Source organism: Chamaea fasciata, unplaced genomic scaffold (genome assembly GCF_029207755.1).
Source record: "Chamaea fasciata isolate MVZ Bird 193981 ecotype frontalis unplaced genomic scaffold, bChaFas1.0.hap1 SCAF_3, whole genome shotgun sequence".
NCBI lineage: Eukaryota > Metazoa > Chordata > Aves > Passeriformes > Sylviidae > Chamaea > Chamaea fasciata.
Genome location: NW_027094088.1, coordinates 52,614,449 through 52,633,236, shown reverse-complemented (window position 1 = coordinate 52,633,236; position 18,788 = coordinate 52,614,449). Strand labels below are relative to the sequence as shown.

General features: G+C 43.0%; 1 protein-coding gene across 4 annotated transcripts in view; it reads right to left on the bottom strand.

Annotated features, from left to right (window-relative positions):
- The window catches only part of PHACTR2 (phosphatase and actin regulator 2), a 129,338-nt gene that overhangs the window by 61,212 nt on the left and 49,338 nt on the right, over positions 1–18,788 (bottom strand). For 3 of the 4 annotated variants that reach the window (XM_066178997.1, XM_066178998.1, XM_066178999.1), the window contains exon 1: positions 12,099–12,308. The exons of the other annotated variant lie outside the window; for it this stretch is intronic. In XM_066178997.1, coding sequence (XP_066035094.1) covers positions 12,099–12,141 — 43 coding nt within the window. In that variant the 5' untranslated portion in view covers positions 12,142–12,308. Of the gene's footprint in view, positions 1–12,098; positions 12,309–18,788 lie in introns of those variants that run through there. 4 annotated transcript variants of the gene reach the window in all.

Genomic DNA, 18,788 nt, shown 5'->3' with positions numbered 1-18,788 from the left:
ATGATATCAACAATAAATGCATTGAGATAAACCAATGGTTGCCTTTCTCACCTAACCTTACAGTAACATGCCAGACTAAAGAGAACTACTGGAAGTCCTCATAAAAGACTTCCTATTTTACTACCCATCTCCTTGAAGCGTCACCTCTTCCACCATATCAGCACTATCCCAGTTTCCCTCCCTTCTCTCTCACCTCAAACACAGTCTTTTTTTCAGCCCAAAAGAAAGACATTTTTTGTCTCAAAATTTTTTCAACCACAACATCTCCTTTTGTTAAAAAATATTTTTCTTAAAAAAAAGGGCACCAAAAATGGTAGGTGCAAAGACTGAATTATAAGGAAATATACACAGAAAGACAAAATAAACCTCTCTACATTTGCAAGTTTTCCCTGCATTGACATCTGGACATGTAAGTAATCACTTAAACCAGGAAGAATGGGCTCCATACTGGTATTTTTTAATGAGATTGAAGTGCCTGCTATTTGCTTTTAGGAAATGGCTAATTTAATTAGCGGCTCTGCATTTGTTCTTCCTTTTCCCTCCACTCAGTCTTAGGTGGAATTTAGCGCACAAACAAGAAAAAATCTAAACTGAAAGAAACCTTTGGGCCCATATATACAGAGGATGTATCAATTCTTAGGGGGTTAAGAAAAACTCATCTGTGACACCAGACACCTCCCTGCTGACATAAGGACACTGGTCTCAGTTCTGCCCTGCTGCTCTATACAGGCCCTCAGGATAAAAAACAGATTGCCAAAAATGCTAACCAGTGGGATTCCCATCCAGGGACTGTAAGGGTGTAATGATATTATCTGCTAAACCACAGGCAGGAAGGGGCTGAGGAGCCTGCTCCCCAGCAAAAGCTAAAAAAAGAATTAACCACAGCAGTCACTAGCTGTCTTCAGCTGATTCCTTCATCTCAGTGAACTCACCTAATAAAGGATACGATATAGCAGTGCTATTTTGGTTTTTTGGTTCATCTCAACTTTCCGGTGATGTTTCTTGCAATATTTCTCTTCTGTGGTTGAGGAAACCCTGAATGCAATGTAGGATGAGCTACAGAAAGAGAGAGAGAGATGTTTTCTCTACAAACAGATCCCTAAGGACAGCTGGTGGAAAGGTAAAACCACAAAGATCCATGGCATGACTTCAATCATTTGTGCTCACTTACATCCATGCTCTATGACTTTCAGGCCTGACATGCTCCATCTGTAGCAAGGATTGGGGAGGGAAACAATATTTAATTTTCACACAAGACCCATCTTCAGGACTGATTAATACTCACGGAAGACTTCAGAGCTGGGCAACACAAACCCTTTCAGACCACACCAAGGTGATTATCTGTGGCCTTTTTTCTTACATGCTATCAGATTTCGCTGATTTTGCACTGAAGTAGCTGGGAAAGGCTTGCCCCTTAACAGGGCTGAGCTGCAGCCACTGCCAAACTAAAAACTGGTCTATGCAATAGATACAGCGTGCAATGATAGGCATCAAATTTTGTGTCCAGCTTCTCCTACTAACTAGGGAAACCTGCAAAGCCCCAAGCTTTTGTTAAAGTTTAAAATGTATTGAAAATAATTCTTAGCTTTTGTATACTTTCTAGTGGCCTAAACCTGTTTTCTCAATGTTTTTTCATCATTCATGAATGTCAGCTAGAAAAGTACATTCTTTTTTTCCTCTTTTTCTCCTTCAAAAATACTTAATCCTAGAGATCCAATAGTGACATTAAATACTTTTTTTTTTCCTTCAACACATTTTTTACTATGCACTTCAAACTAAGCTACAGAGTTTCCAGGTGCATTAATCATTTCCAAAACACACTGTTCATCTTTCTGGATCTGGCTAAAATCTGCTCTCCTCCTCTTCGCCCCTGCTTGCCCCTGATAGCAAATGGGAAAATTAAATCAGCAGGAGGAGAAGTGCAGGGGGGAGTTAAGAGAGAGGTATTGCTGTCAGTGTCCAAGATTCTTGTTTTTCTCAGGTTTCTGAGAATTCCCCTAGGCTTTTCCAACACACACTTTCTTCCTCTTTTCAGAATCATGTTCTCTCTGAAACATGACACAGTTACATGACAGTACTGCCCAACAAAAAGCTTTTCAAGCAGAGTGACAGTCAGGTAATTTCTGCAATGCTTTGTAGTTAATATCACTTTCTTGCTGGCTCTTGTTTTGCTACAGTCTTATTACTTTCTCCTCCAACTAAAGTATATACTATTTCTGCTTGGTCTTTGTCCAGCTCTAAAGAAACTGGCTTTATCCACAGTCTTAGTTGTCTACTTTACTGTTCATTCTCTTGCACAGACAGAGTCTCTATTATGTCTCACTTATTTCTTCCATACCCTATTTCCATGTGTCAAAAGCAGCAATATTCAAGCAAGAAGAAACAACAGCATGGTTTTTCCAAGAAATCAAAACTACTATCCTCTCAAAAGAGTCAGACCAGCCTTCCAAAACTTTCTTTCAAGAATTTAAGCACAGGAACTACCCTGCAATTACTGCAGTTGTTTTAAACTTCATATGGATTTTTTGTACTAATTATTAATACAAATATCCTCCCTTTTTTATCAAACACTTGAAAAATTCATGAGAGTAGGAGAATCATGCATGGTGGTAAAATGTGTAAGGCTGGAAAACCACTACACCCTCCTCTGTATCAACATAAAAGAGGCCAGATTTTCAGTGCACTAGAACACTGTTTCACATTTTCAGAACAAGAATATTCTTAGTATCTGTGCCAAAACCAACACTTCCTTCCCCTCAGAAATGCAATAAATCTATAAAACTCCAAGAAACAAACCAGTAACCTTCAGACACATTGAATGAATTTACAGGGGAGGAAATGCACAGCCAGTTCTGAATTATTAACAATGAAATAAAATATAACACATTATAAATGCATAATTTAAACACATCTAATTTCTTGGCAATTAACTGTTTGGGTTTTTTTCTCTTCATAAAGACAGCCAGTATCTAAAAATCATTTCCCACCAGCTAAGAGGGACTTTAAGTTGTAACGTGACTCAAATTACTCGACTGTATCCCATTAAATCTCTTTCATAAGCACACAATGAAAGTGTCATTTCTTTGTTGATTCATCCAGGATCTTGGGGGGAAAAAAAGCGAGGGAAAAAAAAAAAAAAAACAAACCACAGAGATTAGCTTCCAGCCTGGGTGACTTTATATTGCATGTTATGACATACATGCTTCAGGTAAGTTGATCTCTGGGGCTTATAAGCAAGGAGGGCAATTGCAAAAAGAGTCACAAACTGCACCCTCCCTTACTACTCACATCACACCGTGTTTTTAACTCAGGAAACTGCTGCTGACTAAAATTCACTTGTTAGGTGCCCATGCACTAAAATCCCTTCAACAGTAGAGGTGAGAGATGTACAAGCCACACTGAGGCTTTCCATGGCCACGGGGGCAAACACCGGCTAGGAACATGTATCCTGGGCATCTCACTCCCTACAGGAACCACAGCTGGGGCTCTTCCATGAACTCCTATTGCTCCAGATATCCACTCAACAATACTTACACTGGGATACGGCAGCAGAGACTGCAGTCTGCTGAGGATGCAGACGTGGACACTGGCACATATAGCTGTCTTCCCAGCTCCTGGTTTCAGAGGGAGGATCACCGGTGCACCTGACTGCAGCAGGCTGAGCTGAATGCAAAGCCTGGCTCTAAGAATCACAGAATGTTTGGGGTTGGAAGAGACTTTAGAGATTACCTAGTCCAAACCCCTCTGTCACAGGCAGGGAATCTTCCACATTCTGGCTTCCAGACTCCCATTGCCAGTAGTATGTTTCTTCAATACACCATTCTCTTCCCTGACAGGCTGCCCTCCCATGAGGTTTCCTGGGCATCCAGACCAAATTTCACTCATAACAAACGCTATTTTACTCACCTGATCTGACTACCAAACAGAAGTTGGGATCCACATCACTTTCCTTCTGTTACCTGCACTTGCTCTACAGCCATGCAGGCAGAAGGCATGAAGAGCCAGCCCTGTCCTCCTCCTCAGCAGGAAGGGTCCAGTGAAACAACAATCATTTAAGTGTGCATCAACAATGTTGCAAACCCCAGAAATAAAACCAGGGGTGACAAATCCCCAGTCAAGAGTTCACTTTCTGAGTTGAAGCTTCCGGCGATAAAGAAAACCGTATTAAGCTTGAAAAAGAGTCCCAGTGTGTCTCTAAGTCTTGTCAGCAATGTTTTAAGCTGAAAGTGTAAATTAACACAGCAGTGAAAACCTCAACTTTCATCATATATCACAGTTATTCTAATTGTGCAAATCACTAAGTTAGCTAAAATCAATAAATATCAGAGACTGTCTGTATTTTTTGTGTATTATCTCTAGATCATAAACTACACGACCTGTTTGCACAGATCATGAAATAGCCTAGGTTTTAAATAAAGCCCAGCCAGCATCCAAGGCCTCTGCACCATTCTTGGGCTTTTACTGGCCAACACCTTAAAATGTTCAGATTCACAAAATACAAAAAGGATTAAATAACACTGAAACGACAATGGTGCATCTACCTGATGAGGATTTGCTGACAGTTTAGGCAGATGGCCAAAGTGAAGACATCTTAGAACATGAAAAAAAAAAGACCATTCTCAGGGGTGAGGAATGCAGGCTGATCTTTGGGAATAGTACTGGCTTTGCTCATATGGTTTCAAATGTTAGGACAGCTGTATCACAGCCTAACTCTGCTAGGCAAAACATCATTCTAATTCATATGAAACCAATGCAGTAATCAGAGAAGAAAAAGGCAACACAGCCCTCATCTTTTCATATGAAACTTCATTTTCACAAAGCTATCATTGACACAGATTTGGCATTAACTCTCTTGATGCTCTGTCATTCTCATTCTACTTACATGCAACCTGACAGCATACCCTATACTTCCATACAGTGATGGAGCAGCCACAGATCTTCATTTCCCCCTAGCTTTTTCCCACTTACACTGATTATCACAGTTTTACAAAGCAGTGAGAGAACAAAAAGGTAAATAAAACATTCTCTTTGGACAGACTTTATTCCCCAGTGTCCATAAACCAAGTCAGGGACAGAAGAAATTCATATTCCTTCTCAGTGACCTTGTGTCTAGCCTGGCAAGAAACTCAAGGCTTAAATTTCCTAATAATGAGTTGCCAGATGATTAACAGAGGTGATTTCATGGTCTCTGCTGATTGCTAGTCCAAACCACTGTGTGGACTACAAAAAGGCAAGGTTAAATCGATTCACATATAGTAATATTTAAACCCAGAGAAAAACCTCCAAACCCAGAAGAGAGAACACCCAGCCCTGTTACTGATGTGATTCTGGTCAAACACAGTGAGAAGAAAAAACAGTCCATCTCCATACCCTGCATCAGCTGGATATCCATGGTGATCTTCCTACCTAGTTCCTACTGAACCATTTCATAAGACTCCACAGGAAATGGCACACTCCAGACCCCACCATAATTTTACATTTGCCCTCATATACACTTGACAGTGTAGGGCTTGTAGAGTTCACATTTGGGGGGAGGGGGATATAAATTACTCAGTGTCACTCTGATTTTGCTTTAAAGCACAAAAAAAATTAACAAAAACTGCCCCTCCTTATCTGCCTACTTTCCCTGCCCATGGTTTGTAGTCACAATTTCTTCTAGCTCAGGAGGGGTACCAGCAGCCCCTCTCTCACTCTCTGGGATCTGCTGGGCACAAAACAGACCAGAGCTACCACTGCCTGTTATTAGAGTAATTTTATCATCACCAGCTAACCACCTCCTTTCTTTATTCCTATGCCTAGCACTGGCCCTACTCAAAAATCAATCCTTTCGTATCAGAAAAAAACCAGGATCAGGAATCTGCCTTGTGCCAGCTAGAGAAGACAACACATGGGCAGTTCAAAAATTACTTCTCCATATGGGACTGAATGGTAGCTAGTTGGGTTATTTGCACATATCAGAAATATTTTTCTAGCTGCTGTTACAATTTTAATACAAAGGATAGAAATAAGTTCTGGGAGCAGGCTGTTTGCTGAAGTATTTAAAAAAAAAATCCATCAGTGATTGACCCAAGGCATTAAGAGCACCCAGCATTGTGTTTTAAAACAATTAATTCAGTGAAAAACAAATTCATACTAGCATCCATTCAGAAGTATTTTTCTGCAATGTTACATTTTTTTAAATCTCAAAAAGAATCAGTGTCCAAAATGAATAAAGGAAAACTTTAAGGAAAAACATATAAAGAAAGATATAAATGTGTAACTTGTTTCTGTTTTTAATAGGCTGGACTGTGATATGGTGCAAACACTGAGGAGGATTTGAGAGCTCTTCGGTTTCCTCCCGGCTATTTTAGGTGCTGTCCTGCTTCCTTGTGGTGAGTTTTCCCGTTTAAACCAAGGAATGAAATAAAAAGGACTGGAAAGCATTTTGAAGTCTGTAACAGAAAGCACCACCTAAGGACGAGGCCATATTACTCAGGAGCAGTAAGAAAGCCAAGGAAGAGGATCCAGGAAGGAAGGACAACTGATCCAAGGGGTGGCTGGGATCCGGCGGCATGGGATCAGTTGTCAGTGGGGCTTAGCACAGTGGCTCAGCAGGAAACAAGATCCTCCAGGAGCTTTTCATCTGGGGGAAGTATCGGGGCGGTCATCTGAGAAGACAACCCCCACAGAAACACAGGCAGCCAGCAGGGCTCTGCCCCCTGCCCGGGAGCGCTCGGTCTCCTCGTGGCCGACGAGGAAGCTGATGATTAACGCTGCGAACAGGTGATTAGCAGCCACCCAACATCGGCACATGGAGATATCCCAGCCAGCATGCCGGACATGAAAGGTCACGTACCCTGGCAGCTAAACGAGGAGAACTTCTGGTCATCCGTGAAGCAGCCTCGGAGGAAGAAGAGGTGAGACACCAACCTGTTCAGCATTACACCTTTGTTTTCACACACTCGTGGTCCCTCTGGTGCGGCTGTGCCCTGTGTCCTTATGAGACCCGTGTTCTCGGCCATGCCCCAGGCTGCAGGCTCAGGTTGCAGCCTCCTCTGCAGCGAGGAACTGCTGCAGCTGAGGAGCCGCGGCTGCGGGGGCACCGCTCTGCTCTGCAGGATCACAGAGCATGAGGCAGCACGTACACTTTCTATTCCATAAACATGCTATACTTAAAAGGGTGCACAATTTTTTCTCTATAAATAGTGATTCATTCCACACGCTTACATTCAGACCCTCACCGACAGCACAAATCAGAACCATGGTGTTGGGAGCATGATGAGACCTACGCTTCCAGCAGTTGCCATTGCTCTTCTTATTTCAGCTCAAGAAACACAAGCACCAACTTTTAAAAAGAGCTCTTGCATTAGTAGTAGACAACTTCATGGCTAACCATTCTGTCTGAAAACATGGGGGTTTATACCTTTGACTTGGCACCCAAAATATCCACTCAATCAGCCTGAAGTCTAAGGCAGATTACATACTCAATTAACCCAAATTCTAGAGCTGTCACAACTGTAGTCCCATCTGACAACACTGGTAGGGTGAAGAAAGAGTTTCCCCAAAAGCTGAAAATCTTTGGATAGAAATTCAGCAGCAAATGAAAACAATACACCTTTACATTGTACTTAAAACTCTTGCATAACTTACAGAAGCATAAAAAAGCAGGGAAAAATGAATAGGATTCCCAGCATAGTCTTATGAGGGTTCAGCCTCAAAGTCCCCAGCCGATTTAAATCTCAGGAAATAAAATAAGGAAGATGAGGCTCTCTGCTAAGAATGTCCTTCATGGCTGTGGACAAGTCATTTGGACCTTCATGCCAAATGGAAGTTACTATTTCATCTCAAAGCTCTGCTTTCCTCTCTTTCAAGTGCAGCAAAACATGAAATTCCCAGCTGACAGGTGTGTTGGGAGTAGTTCACTGCACCTGTAAGTGCTTTGAAATGCCTTCCTGTAAAGTGCAAAGAATTTCAAAGTTCTTCCACTTTAGAAAGGAAAAACAGCCAGAGGAGGAAAACCAATTTCCTTTTTTAACCCTTTAAGAATTATTACTCTGAGGGCTTTTCTGCACATTCAGAGTCATACTGGACTGAGTCAGGATGAGAATTTAGGTCTATGGCTAAGTATCTCCATGTCCAACTCCTCAGGAACAGGAGGGCTTGCTCCACAACAGTGCCCTCAGTAAGGCTCACAAGTAGCTACTAACGCAGAGTACTACTGGAATAACTTCTTCTACTAGACAAGTCTTGGAATTTCTCCATGGATAACCATTTAGGTTTTTTTTACCAACACCTAGAAGTGCTGAAGCAAATATTAGGTTTCCATTTCATTTCAGGATTATGACGAGCTTGCCCAGTTAACACAATTACAATTCCTCTGCACAGACACAGGTGAAGCTGCTGTTTCCTCGTCCATGAACAGGAAATCCCATAAAGCCAAGAGAGATGAAAAGCAGCAGTCTGAGAAACATGTTCACTTCTGACCTATGAGAATCATTTCACCGAGTGCCAAGGTCAACAAACAACAAGATCCTACCAGTGACTGCTTTTATCTCATAGGGGGAGCTGGGTGGGAAATGGTTTTCCTGTGCTGTTGAAGTACATTTTTCATGGCCTTGAAAAAAAAAAAGTGTGTCTGTAAAAGGATGAAATGCAAGCCAGACAGTTTGTGCTCTGTTTATGCAAAACGTATGCAAGGAGAGGAACTCCCCCCACCTGAGAGTAAACAGCCCTGCAGATCACATCCCTGGCACAGGAGCGGAGCACGGGTCTGACCCCGATCTTCAGCTGGCCCCATTGAGCACCCTGAGCAGCGGGGCAAGAGTTTCCCAGGACCTTCCCTTTGCAACTTGTCCTACCCCTTCCCATATCGTCTGCTCGTGCTCCACACTCCACGCTGAGCTGCCTGACCTATTCCTACTAGGAACACTAACAAGGTCTGTTTTTACTGGAAATTTCACTCTTGATGAGGCATCACTACTCAAGAAACAACAAAAATCTTCTGCCACCTAACTAGTTCTGCTTTGAAATGCTACCTTCCTGATATGCTGATCAGGTCTCCACTGTTTGTTTCTCTGTGCTATGGCTGGTACCGAACTACCAAAGAACAAATCCAAAAGGAAAAAAAAACAAAAACAAACTGAAAAAAGTGCACAGCTCTGCTGCCCTTTGATAAGCTGTAGATCAGAAAGTAGAAGTGATAACTGTTGCACACAATGGCTGATAACCCCCAAAAGCACTCAACTCCAGCCAGTAAATTGGGAGAGAGCACGTTAATCAAGTCCTGCCAGGCGTGGGAAAATCAGAGAAGAGGAAGGAAAATGAACAAGGACAATATGCGCTTTTCCTTATGCACGTATCTATACTGTCTATACTGTCCTCCCAAGCTGCTGTTGTTATTGATGTTTGTTCACATTTTCTAACCATGGCAAATAACAAGCTTTTAAAAAAAAACTATCTAAATGACTGGAAAGCTGTAACCTAGGAGAAAGAGCAAAAGCTGCCTACGGACACCAACCGGGCAATCCAAGACCTCCTTTGCCATCTACCACTCATAGTTATGAGAGATGACTAAAGCCCAGATCCTCCTGTCCAAAACACTTCAACACCCATTCACATGCAGCTGATGGCAAACTCTAGCACAACGGTATTGCTAAAGAAAGTTCCAATGGAGTATGAAAATCTGAAATTCTTCCTCTCTTTATAGGCACACTAATCCATCTGGTATGAGTCAAGAAGGCCTTCTGAATTTTATAATTAGGCCTCAGTCCTGCCCTTAACCCAATGGGAAAGTGACACTAGGACCTTGATCTGTTTAAGTACTTCAACATATATTTACATTTCCGAGAGTAAAAGAGTTTAATTTAAAGGAAATCTTAAGAACTCAACCCTTCAGGACACTGGCTGAGGTCCATCCTGAGTATTGCATTATGCATATATTTAATCTCTTCTAACTCACTCTGTGACTTTCAGGAAGAATCTTTTACTTCAGTTTGCTACATCAAACCATGTTCACTTTACCAGCCTACCCAAAGGCCCCACGGTGCTTTACTAGTGGTGCCTTCCCCTGCACAGAGCAAACAGCCCCTCTGAGCCCTGCAGGGGCACAGCAGGGCCCACAGGGCAGGGTCCGAGCCCTCCAGGCTGGCATGGCTGGGGAAAAGGAAGCAAACAGGCAAGCAACTCCTCACAGCTGCTTTTGTGTGGCTCACTGGGGATCTGAATGCACTATTGATTCCGTAGCGCTAAAACAGATTTGTAGCCCCTGCGTGTTCAAGACAGATATCTCCTTCAACTCTAATCTCTAGCAGCTGTCAAAGACTTAAATGGCTTGGAGCTGCCTGGCACGCCAAAATCAACGAAGATTTTAGGCCTGCTTGCCTAAAGGGCAACCCATGGAACAGGAACCAGTGGAAGGAATTCTCCTGCCCTGATCACAGATGGACAGGGCCTCCCAAACTTCACAATGGATAACTGTCCAGACCATGTCAGTAAAACAGACTAGAAAAAACAAATGAGTGCACCCCCAAGAATCCATGCCACGCAGAAACTCACTTGCCCCTACCATTTCTTGTTGAGACTATACCCTCCCAACAATTTCAACCGCGATGAAAACGGAGTGGAATTACTCTTCCATGAAACCTCCCAGAGGCACTACCACTGTCCCATCACAAACTGCAGTGCTCTTAAAATGAAGATAACTAAAATTTACTTGGCAATATTGAGGCAGCATCATTGTAACTTACATCTTCAGATACCTGTCTCTTATTGCTCCTGATTGAAAATTTTGGTTTCAATCAGGAAGGAATTCAACAATGACTTTTTTTCTTTGAGGTAAAGCTAGAAATTCAGCCCAATTATTGTCCATTATCATCCAGCCCAATGAACACAGGCACCACAGTTATCCTTAGTCAAGATACAGCCCCCCGCAAGGCAAAATGCTCTCATAACAGGCTTTTGCACTTAAGAGTTTGGTCACTTCTTTTGTACAGGAAGTTTAACAAAAAATTTTAACCAGTCCATCTGTTTCCTTATATCTGCTTCCCGATGACTACCTTGAAACAATCCTAACACACTGGCTGCCGGGTGAAACCTTCAACAGGATGGTAACATTCATTGGAAATAGTCCAATTTCTCTTTCATGCAATGTTTGACAGGTGAGAAAATGCTCCAAGGTTTTGACTGGGATGGTGTGACTAGGAATATAACAGAGTTGTCTGAAAATTGTGTGTTAATACTAAAACTCTTCTCTGAAATGGCCATGAAAGAAAAATAAAAGCGGAAAAGAGAAAGTTTGTTGCACTGTCTCCTATTTGACAAAACATTCCCATATTAACAGCAATAAGCAAATTAAGGATAAAGTTCAGCCTTCAGCAATAAAGTCCACAACAGGATTTTGGGGGGTTTTGTTGTTGTTGTTGTTTGTTTGTTTTGTTTTTTTTGGTTTCCTTTTGGATGTAAAGGAAACAGGCGTTGAGGAAAAACAGGCACGCAGGAATTTCGCAGGAAACTTCAAACCTCGCTGAAGTTAATTTAGATTCTACATCCTATTATTGTGAGAAGAGACCCACTCTGTTTTTCAGTAACTAAAACACACCGGGTTATCCTAACATGTCTCCAAACAACTTTCCCAAGAAGCTCGTACTATCTTCAAAAAGTTGCCAACAGCCAGGACTGCTTTATTTGGGGGGCGGGGGGGAGAAGGAGAATCCGAAACAATTCCACTCACACGCTATTTATTTATTTTCAACAGTCTGCTTACACATAAAATGTCCTGGAGCTAAAAGCGACCAGCTGGGCGGGTTACTTAGCCGCGCTCCTGGGCGGGGTGCCAGAGCTCCTTTCCTTTCCGTACGAAGGGGAAGCCTTCGTACTTCTTTCTTTAATAACGGGGAAAGAAGGAGCCCCGAGCCGCGGAGGAGGTGGGAGGCACGGCGGAGCCTCTCGCCCCCCGGGGCCCGCCGAGCCGGGCAGTTCAGCGCGGAGAGCGGAGAGCGGAGAGCGGCCGCCCCTCCCGCTCCGCCGCGCTCCGAAGGACCCGGCACCGCGGGCACCGCTCCGCCAGCCCCGGGACCGCGGCTCCCCCGCGCCGCCCCGGCCGCGCCACCCCCGGTACTCACCGCCGGCCGGCTCGGGCAGCGTGGAGACCGAGGTCTGGCCCATGGCTTGGCCGGGAGGCGCTCACGCCGCCCGCGGGGCGCGCAGCCTCCGCCGCGGCTGCTCCCCAGGGGACATCCCGGTGCTGGCCGGGCCCGCGCTCCCCGCCGGCTGGCGGGGGGCGGCTGCTCCGGCTGCGGGCCGGCGGCTGCTGCCTGTCATCCCGCCGAGCTGCCGGGACACCGCCGGGCCCCGGCCCCTCACCCCCGCCCCGCTCCGCCCCGGCCCCGCCCCGGCCCCGCCCGGCCGGGGCTGCGCGCCGCTCCCGCACCGGCTCCGCGCGGGGCAGCGCCGGGATCGCAGAGGTCTTTGATTTATTTAAAAAAAAAAAAAAATCAAAGAAAGAAATCCCCCGCTTTAGCCACACGGAGTTTGGGAAGGACGGTACGCAGCTGGCGGGGCTTCCCGCCCTGCTGGCATCCCGGTCCCTGCCTACTCCCGCCCTGCTCCAAAGCGTTAGTCCAGACACGGAGTTATTCCCACCCCTTCTCATCCCCTCTGAAGGTACGGGGGAAACTTGAGGCAGCCTTTGGGAGCGATCCCATCGCCCTGCTTGAGGTGCTTTGCTGTTGGGAGCAGTTTTCACGAGTGGAAATGGAGTGCCCGGGCAGGGCACGGGATCCTGACCAGGCTCGTTTGGCTGTGGCTGAGGTCTGGAAAAGTGCCCGACCCTCGCCACAGACACAGGTACATAATCGAAGATAAGACTACTTTTAGTTTTGAAAGAAGGAAGATAGTCAGAGACAGTGGTATCCAGACAGCACTCTGCCTAACAGGTGACAGGAAGGCACAGAATCAATTATCCAAACTTGTGGGGGAGATGGGGGAAAACAGATATTGTGCATGCAGCACTAGGGCAAAACGAACCAAAGATTAATTTGTCTTCCTTAAAGCATAAGCATCATCCAAGCAGTGATACAAGCTTAATGCTAGAGCAAAGTAACTGTTACCACTGGTGAAAAAACAGAGAGGAAAAAAAAAAAAAAAAAGAAGTAAAAAAAAAAATCCCCCCCAAATTTGAGCATCTAATAGCTATTACTATGCAGTATCTAGAAATGAGCAGGGAGATGCATGTATATCACAGGAGGACACTTGGACACTTTAGGCTCACCTAAAGAACATCTATTAGCAAGACATGGTGAAATTACAATTTCCCAGTGGTCTGGAAATCCCAGAGGAAAATCCTTGAGGGGTTGAAGTGATGTCTGGCCAGCTGATCTTTGTATGTGTTGGCACTGTGGTGGTGTTTCAAGAGATGAAGAAGTGTGTTAATGTGGGGCCCATACAAAGGACACAAAAAAAGCACAAGAAGTAGCTGCTGCCTGCATGGTAGGCAGAACAACTGTGATTGTCGGCTAATACACGGAAAATACAACTAATGCTAGTCTTCATGTTTTTTAATAGAAATTATGTTGTAGTCAATAGCTCTTTTATTTCCCCATTTTATATGATTATGCATTAAATTGCCAGAGGCTTGAGTGTAATAAACTTCTGCTAGGTACTTGATTTAGTAAGAGAAAAAAAAGTGACTACAGCACAAAATTAATAAAGCACAAGCAGATGAAGAACTAAATGAAAAGCAGATCAATTGTCAAGCAGCACTAGCATTTAATGAGGATGTTTCTGTTGGTGAGCTGCAGAGAGGCTCTTCAGAGTTTTCATCAGGAATCTAGAGAAGTATTATTTCAAACAGCTTTAAAAAGACTAAATAAATCACCACTGGCAGCAATTTTAGACAGAGTAAATTTTAACAGAGTGATAATGAGAACAAGGCAGTCACAGAGTTATCTGGATTATTTAATAAACTCTGGTCCTTCAAACAAGTAAGTTTTAATAGGATCAAAAAGAGAAAAAAAGTCAGACTTGCAGGATGGAACAACAGAACCTACACGGCCAAGGAATGCATCTTTGAAAGTCACTCCATTTGGGAGCTTGGAGAAATTCAACATGAGCTCCTAGTGAGCTAGTGCTGGTAGAAAAGGGATTGATATGTACATACAGCTGTGCAAGTAGAAAAGGGTAGGCAGAAATTCCATTACATTGTTGTGCTTTTTTATCAGACAAAAAGTGCTGCCCATATCCAGTGTTGTCTGTCCCTTAAAAAGATGCTGTGTGATGTGAAAGAGCTGGAAAGAGATCCACACGATAAGATGGAAATCGCAGAAACCAGTCTCCAATAAAAGGTGTGTAAAAAGCCACTGCACTTGGGAAAGACAGACATGTTGCATTTTAACTTAACAGCGCCCTTGCAAGGAAACAACAGCACTGCAACACTCCTGGATGTTCAAGCACTGAAGGAAAGACTCTTTGTCTGACACCCCCAAATCCAGGTTCCATACAAAGCACGGTGTTGAAGACAGCCAAGTGGGGCTTATGCAGAGAACCAGGCTGAATTGTGCAGTGGGAGGCAAGGGCAAGGTAGATGACCTAATGGTCCCTTTGTCAACCCAAGGAAAGGCTTCCAGAAGGGTGTCTTGTTGTATAGACAACTTCTGTCATTATTTTCTCAGGACTTTTTTTGCATGCAATTTGGCACATTCGTTTTTCTTACCTTGAGAAATTATTTCTGAAGGGTTTGTTTTGAGAAACTCGAGTTACCTCTTTGGAGTCACTTGTAAACAGGAACATAAAAGTGTTCCTGTCTGCTCTGGTGAATCTCATTAATTTTATCAAAGGAAATTGTGTTCCCCTCCCGCGTAAAAGCCCAGTTTACAATGCAAAAGTGTATACCATCTGTCTGCAATGATTCACGTGAAGTAATAAAGTCCTCAAAGTCAATTCGTGAGCTAAATAAATGAAATTTAGTTACAACATCCTTCATGTAATTGAAGTAGCTACCAATTTTTTTTTTGTTTAGTTGTTGTGTTTGTTTCTGTCCTTTTCTTCCTAAGTTAACTGATGGTGGCAACTTTCTTTTCCATGAATGGTAAGGGAAACAGGGCTGTTGAAAGAGATACTACATTTCTCATATGTAGAGCTATATATATGTAATTGCCTCCACACAGAAGGGATTCAACATCCTGCTGACATTCACATGTGAGCATGCACACAAAGTATACACATTTAATGTTTGGTTGTCTGTTGACTTTTATTCTGCAGTATAATAGAGGTGCTCTCATCTGTGCATTAAGTTTCTTGCCATGTTGATAGTTGGCATGTAGAACAGTTGAAAGTTTAAGGATATAACAAATGATTCTAGAAGAGATTTGAGATTACAATTATGTAGATAAAACACTTTTATTTGGTATACTTGTTTTTAGGGTGTAGATGATCTTATGATAGCTTAGGCTGTATATTCCACTTTGCATCTAAACAACTAAGGGGATAAGACACACAAATGGACTTCCAAGCATTTTGCAGTATTGTAGTCTTCTGGGGTTTCTGGAAATCCACAATTCCAAGCAAAGCAAAAACAGGTAGGGGAAGATTAAAGTAAGAATTTCAGGATTAAAAGTTTCATGACCATTTTATCCAGGGCTCAGACTTGTTTAGTATTCAGGTGATCTTGATTCCTGTTTCAATGTCTATTCTTATTTATCCTTACTAAATCTTTGCCATTAGAAGCAGGAAAAACAGCACTGCTGGGCAAACCCGTTCCTGGTGATTCGGCACAGACAGGTTTTCTTTCTGCTCACAAATTATCTCCAAATAGATTCTGCACTTGCAAACCTGTTTGCTACTCTAAATTATTCACCATAACGGTTTGCAAGCCAGTTTTGAACACTGGAAAGCAGGTAAACAATTCATGGCAACAGGAGTTCAATAATTTATTACCCAGGCTGTGTGCTAGGTGCCCTCAGCTGTGGGCCTCTCTTTGTGCTCTCTGACTTGGGGGTTTTACCTGTGCCTGGAGGAAAACTGCATAAAAACACATCAGTATGGTTTTAAATGGTTATTAATGGATGCTTATGGATCTATTTGTGTGGTTTTATCATCTGATCTGTAGCTTTCTTTTGTTATACCCTTTAACTTAACATTGTTCTTTCCTATATTAAGTAACTCTTAGAAAGTTGTTCTGGGAATTACTTCTACAGACTTGAACATTTGCAAGTATGTTGAAAAATCTCCATTGTCGTTTTAATAACAGATTGCAGTTTCTGTGATACTGTACACATTGGACTTTTAAAGTAATTTCCATACTGTGTGTGGTTGAAAGGCAGAAAATAGAAAATGGTCCCAACACAAATATTAGTGAGTCATGAAGGGCAGATCTACTCCTCTCCTGTGCATATTCCTCAGCTTCAGAAACTGCCCTACACCCCCACTGTGCTTTCTTCCTACATTTCAATTTCTATGTGCTTCATCCCCAGCCAGTTCTGTTCCACAATATCTTTTAAAGGTGTTTTCTTTCCCTAATGTTCCTTAAAGGCCAATTCTAAAACTTTAAATCCCCCTGAGATTTTAGACCTTTCTCTCCATCCCACACTTGTTGCTAATGTTTGTTTACTTTGCTTGTGATGATCTGGGGTCAGTTCCCTTGTTTCACTTCATCAAGTCTGGCCTATGCAGGAACCTTCATTTTCTCACAGACTCAAGAGTATTTCACTAATTATTTGGAGTACTATTTCCTTCACATCTATTGTTTTCAAATTTTTCAGCTGCCTAAAAACTTCTGATGTAAGTAGTAGAAGTGATGTAGTGCAGATTTTGGAGACCTACTTGTGTAATATTATGAAAGTTAAATGAGAGATTAATCAGACCTATCTTACACAAATGTTGGAGTTTTTAAATTTGAATTTATTTAAAGATAATATGTTATAAGAAATGTGTGCTCTTCAGGATAAGACTCTTGCCTTCTTTTAAGAAGGTCTAAGTAGTGATCATTTGATGCTGGCAAAAGCTCTTTCTGTTTTTGTTTAAAGCACCAAGGAGAGCTGGCATACTGGATTACATTATGTCCCCAAGCCTAAATCAGATATTCCTGACAAACAGGTGAAGAACCCCCCAGGAGGTGACATGGTATATTATCCAAAGTCTCCACTAAGGTCACACCATAATGCTTAATTATGTAAATATCACAGTCCTGGTTTAAATTTTAAACCCTGAATTTTCAAAAATTCTTCTGCACGTTTATGACTGTTCATTTCAAGAACTCTTGATATTAACATACTTCACACATAACCATTTCCTTTGTGCCTCACAATGACTCCTGGATCCCAGCACCTCCTGTTGTGTGGCAGCACAGTGAAAACCCAGGAAAGAATTTCCTTTCCAGGCAGAAAATAACCATCAGACATTTTCCAATCAACAGCGTGTTTGTCACCAGATTTCAATTTTGTCCAGGGTTCCAGATTTATGATGAAAGACAAAAAAAGGACTACATTAGAAACTATAAATAGCATTCTGCCTGTCCTAGTTCAAGCCACTGGGGAAGGAGAAAACAGTGGCGTAACAATGACACGTTGGAGTGTAGAGTTCCTCAATAGTCGGGTTTCTGCCAGGTTTTCAAAGGCTTTAGCTGCTGCTAAAGTTTGTATCAGTAGCTACAATAAACAGAATGAACAGGCCCCTTTACTGATACAAGCTGGCATGTCCCCAGCAGAGAAAATCAAGTAGTGCTGCTAAAGGCAGCTGGAGGCCTATTCTTACAGATTGTTGCAGATCACCACCTTTCCTCTTCCTCCTCTTCTCTCAAGGCCTGTTGCACCTTGCATTGTGTTCACCATGGCAGTGGCATGGTACTGGAGGTCCCTAATTCATCATTTCAAGGAAAGGCACCTACCAGCTGGACCAATTCCCCTCGGGCATTTTTTCTCTCTCCCATCTGGGCCTAATAGCAGCCTCTGTCTGCCTTCTGGCTGCTGCTGCAGCAGCAAAGCCCACCTATCCAGGAGAACTTCTGTGCTCCCCAGCCTGTCCAGAGAAGGCAACCATGATACTGATCCAGCTGCACTAACCATTTCCCTTAGAAAAACACAGCTTTCTGCTAGTCAGGGCACGTGTGGTGGTTCCTGGCTGTGGCTTTTCCTCTATGTTTCCAAGCTCCTTAATGAATCATTGCTTTTTGGCACTGAAGCAAAATAAACACATCATTTCGGATGCCTTTGCCAAATGTATGTACACTTGGAGCAGGTTTTGAATAGTAGAAAGCAAAAGGTTTAATGAAATGTGCAGGCTGCCGAGTTAAAAGTTTCAGAAGAGCCAGAAAATATGAAACTGAGGGTCACAACAGTATCAACAGCCCCCAAATGGTTCAGATCTTGTGTATTTTCTGGAACACATGGAGGGGACTTACCAGTAATGTATCCACTACAGCCCTCAACAGGAGAAAACAGTAATAGAAAGCAGCACTAGGGTGCAGGATCACTCATCAGCATGATGGTTAGATGCCTACCTCTTTCCATTTTTCCCTTCCCCTTTCCATTTTTCGTTTCTGCTCATTAACCGATTCAGTGTAACTACACATAGCACAGCAGAGTTTTGCACTGGTACTTCCTAGCCTATGCAAAGGGGAAAAGACATCCAACAAAAAATTTGGCAGGCGTACTGAATGAAATTTCTCATCTGCCCAAGCCAGTGGTGTGTGCATACCTTGTCATGCACTTTGGCCCTTTTGAAGTGCATCAGCCTACCCATGACTTCAACAACATCCATTTGCTCTTGCTGACTTGAGTGAGAATTGAGAAAAGATTTCGAAAATGTTTGGCACCAGT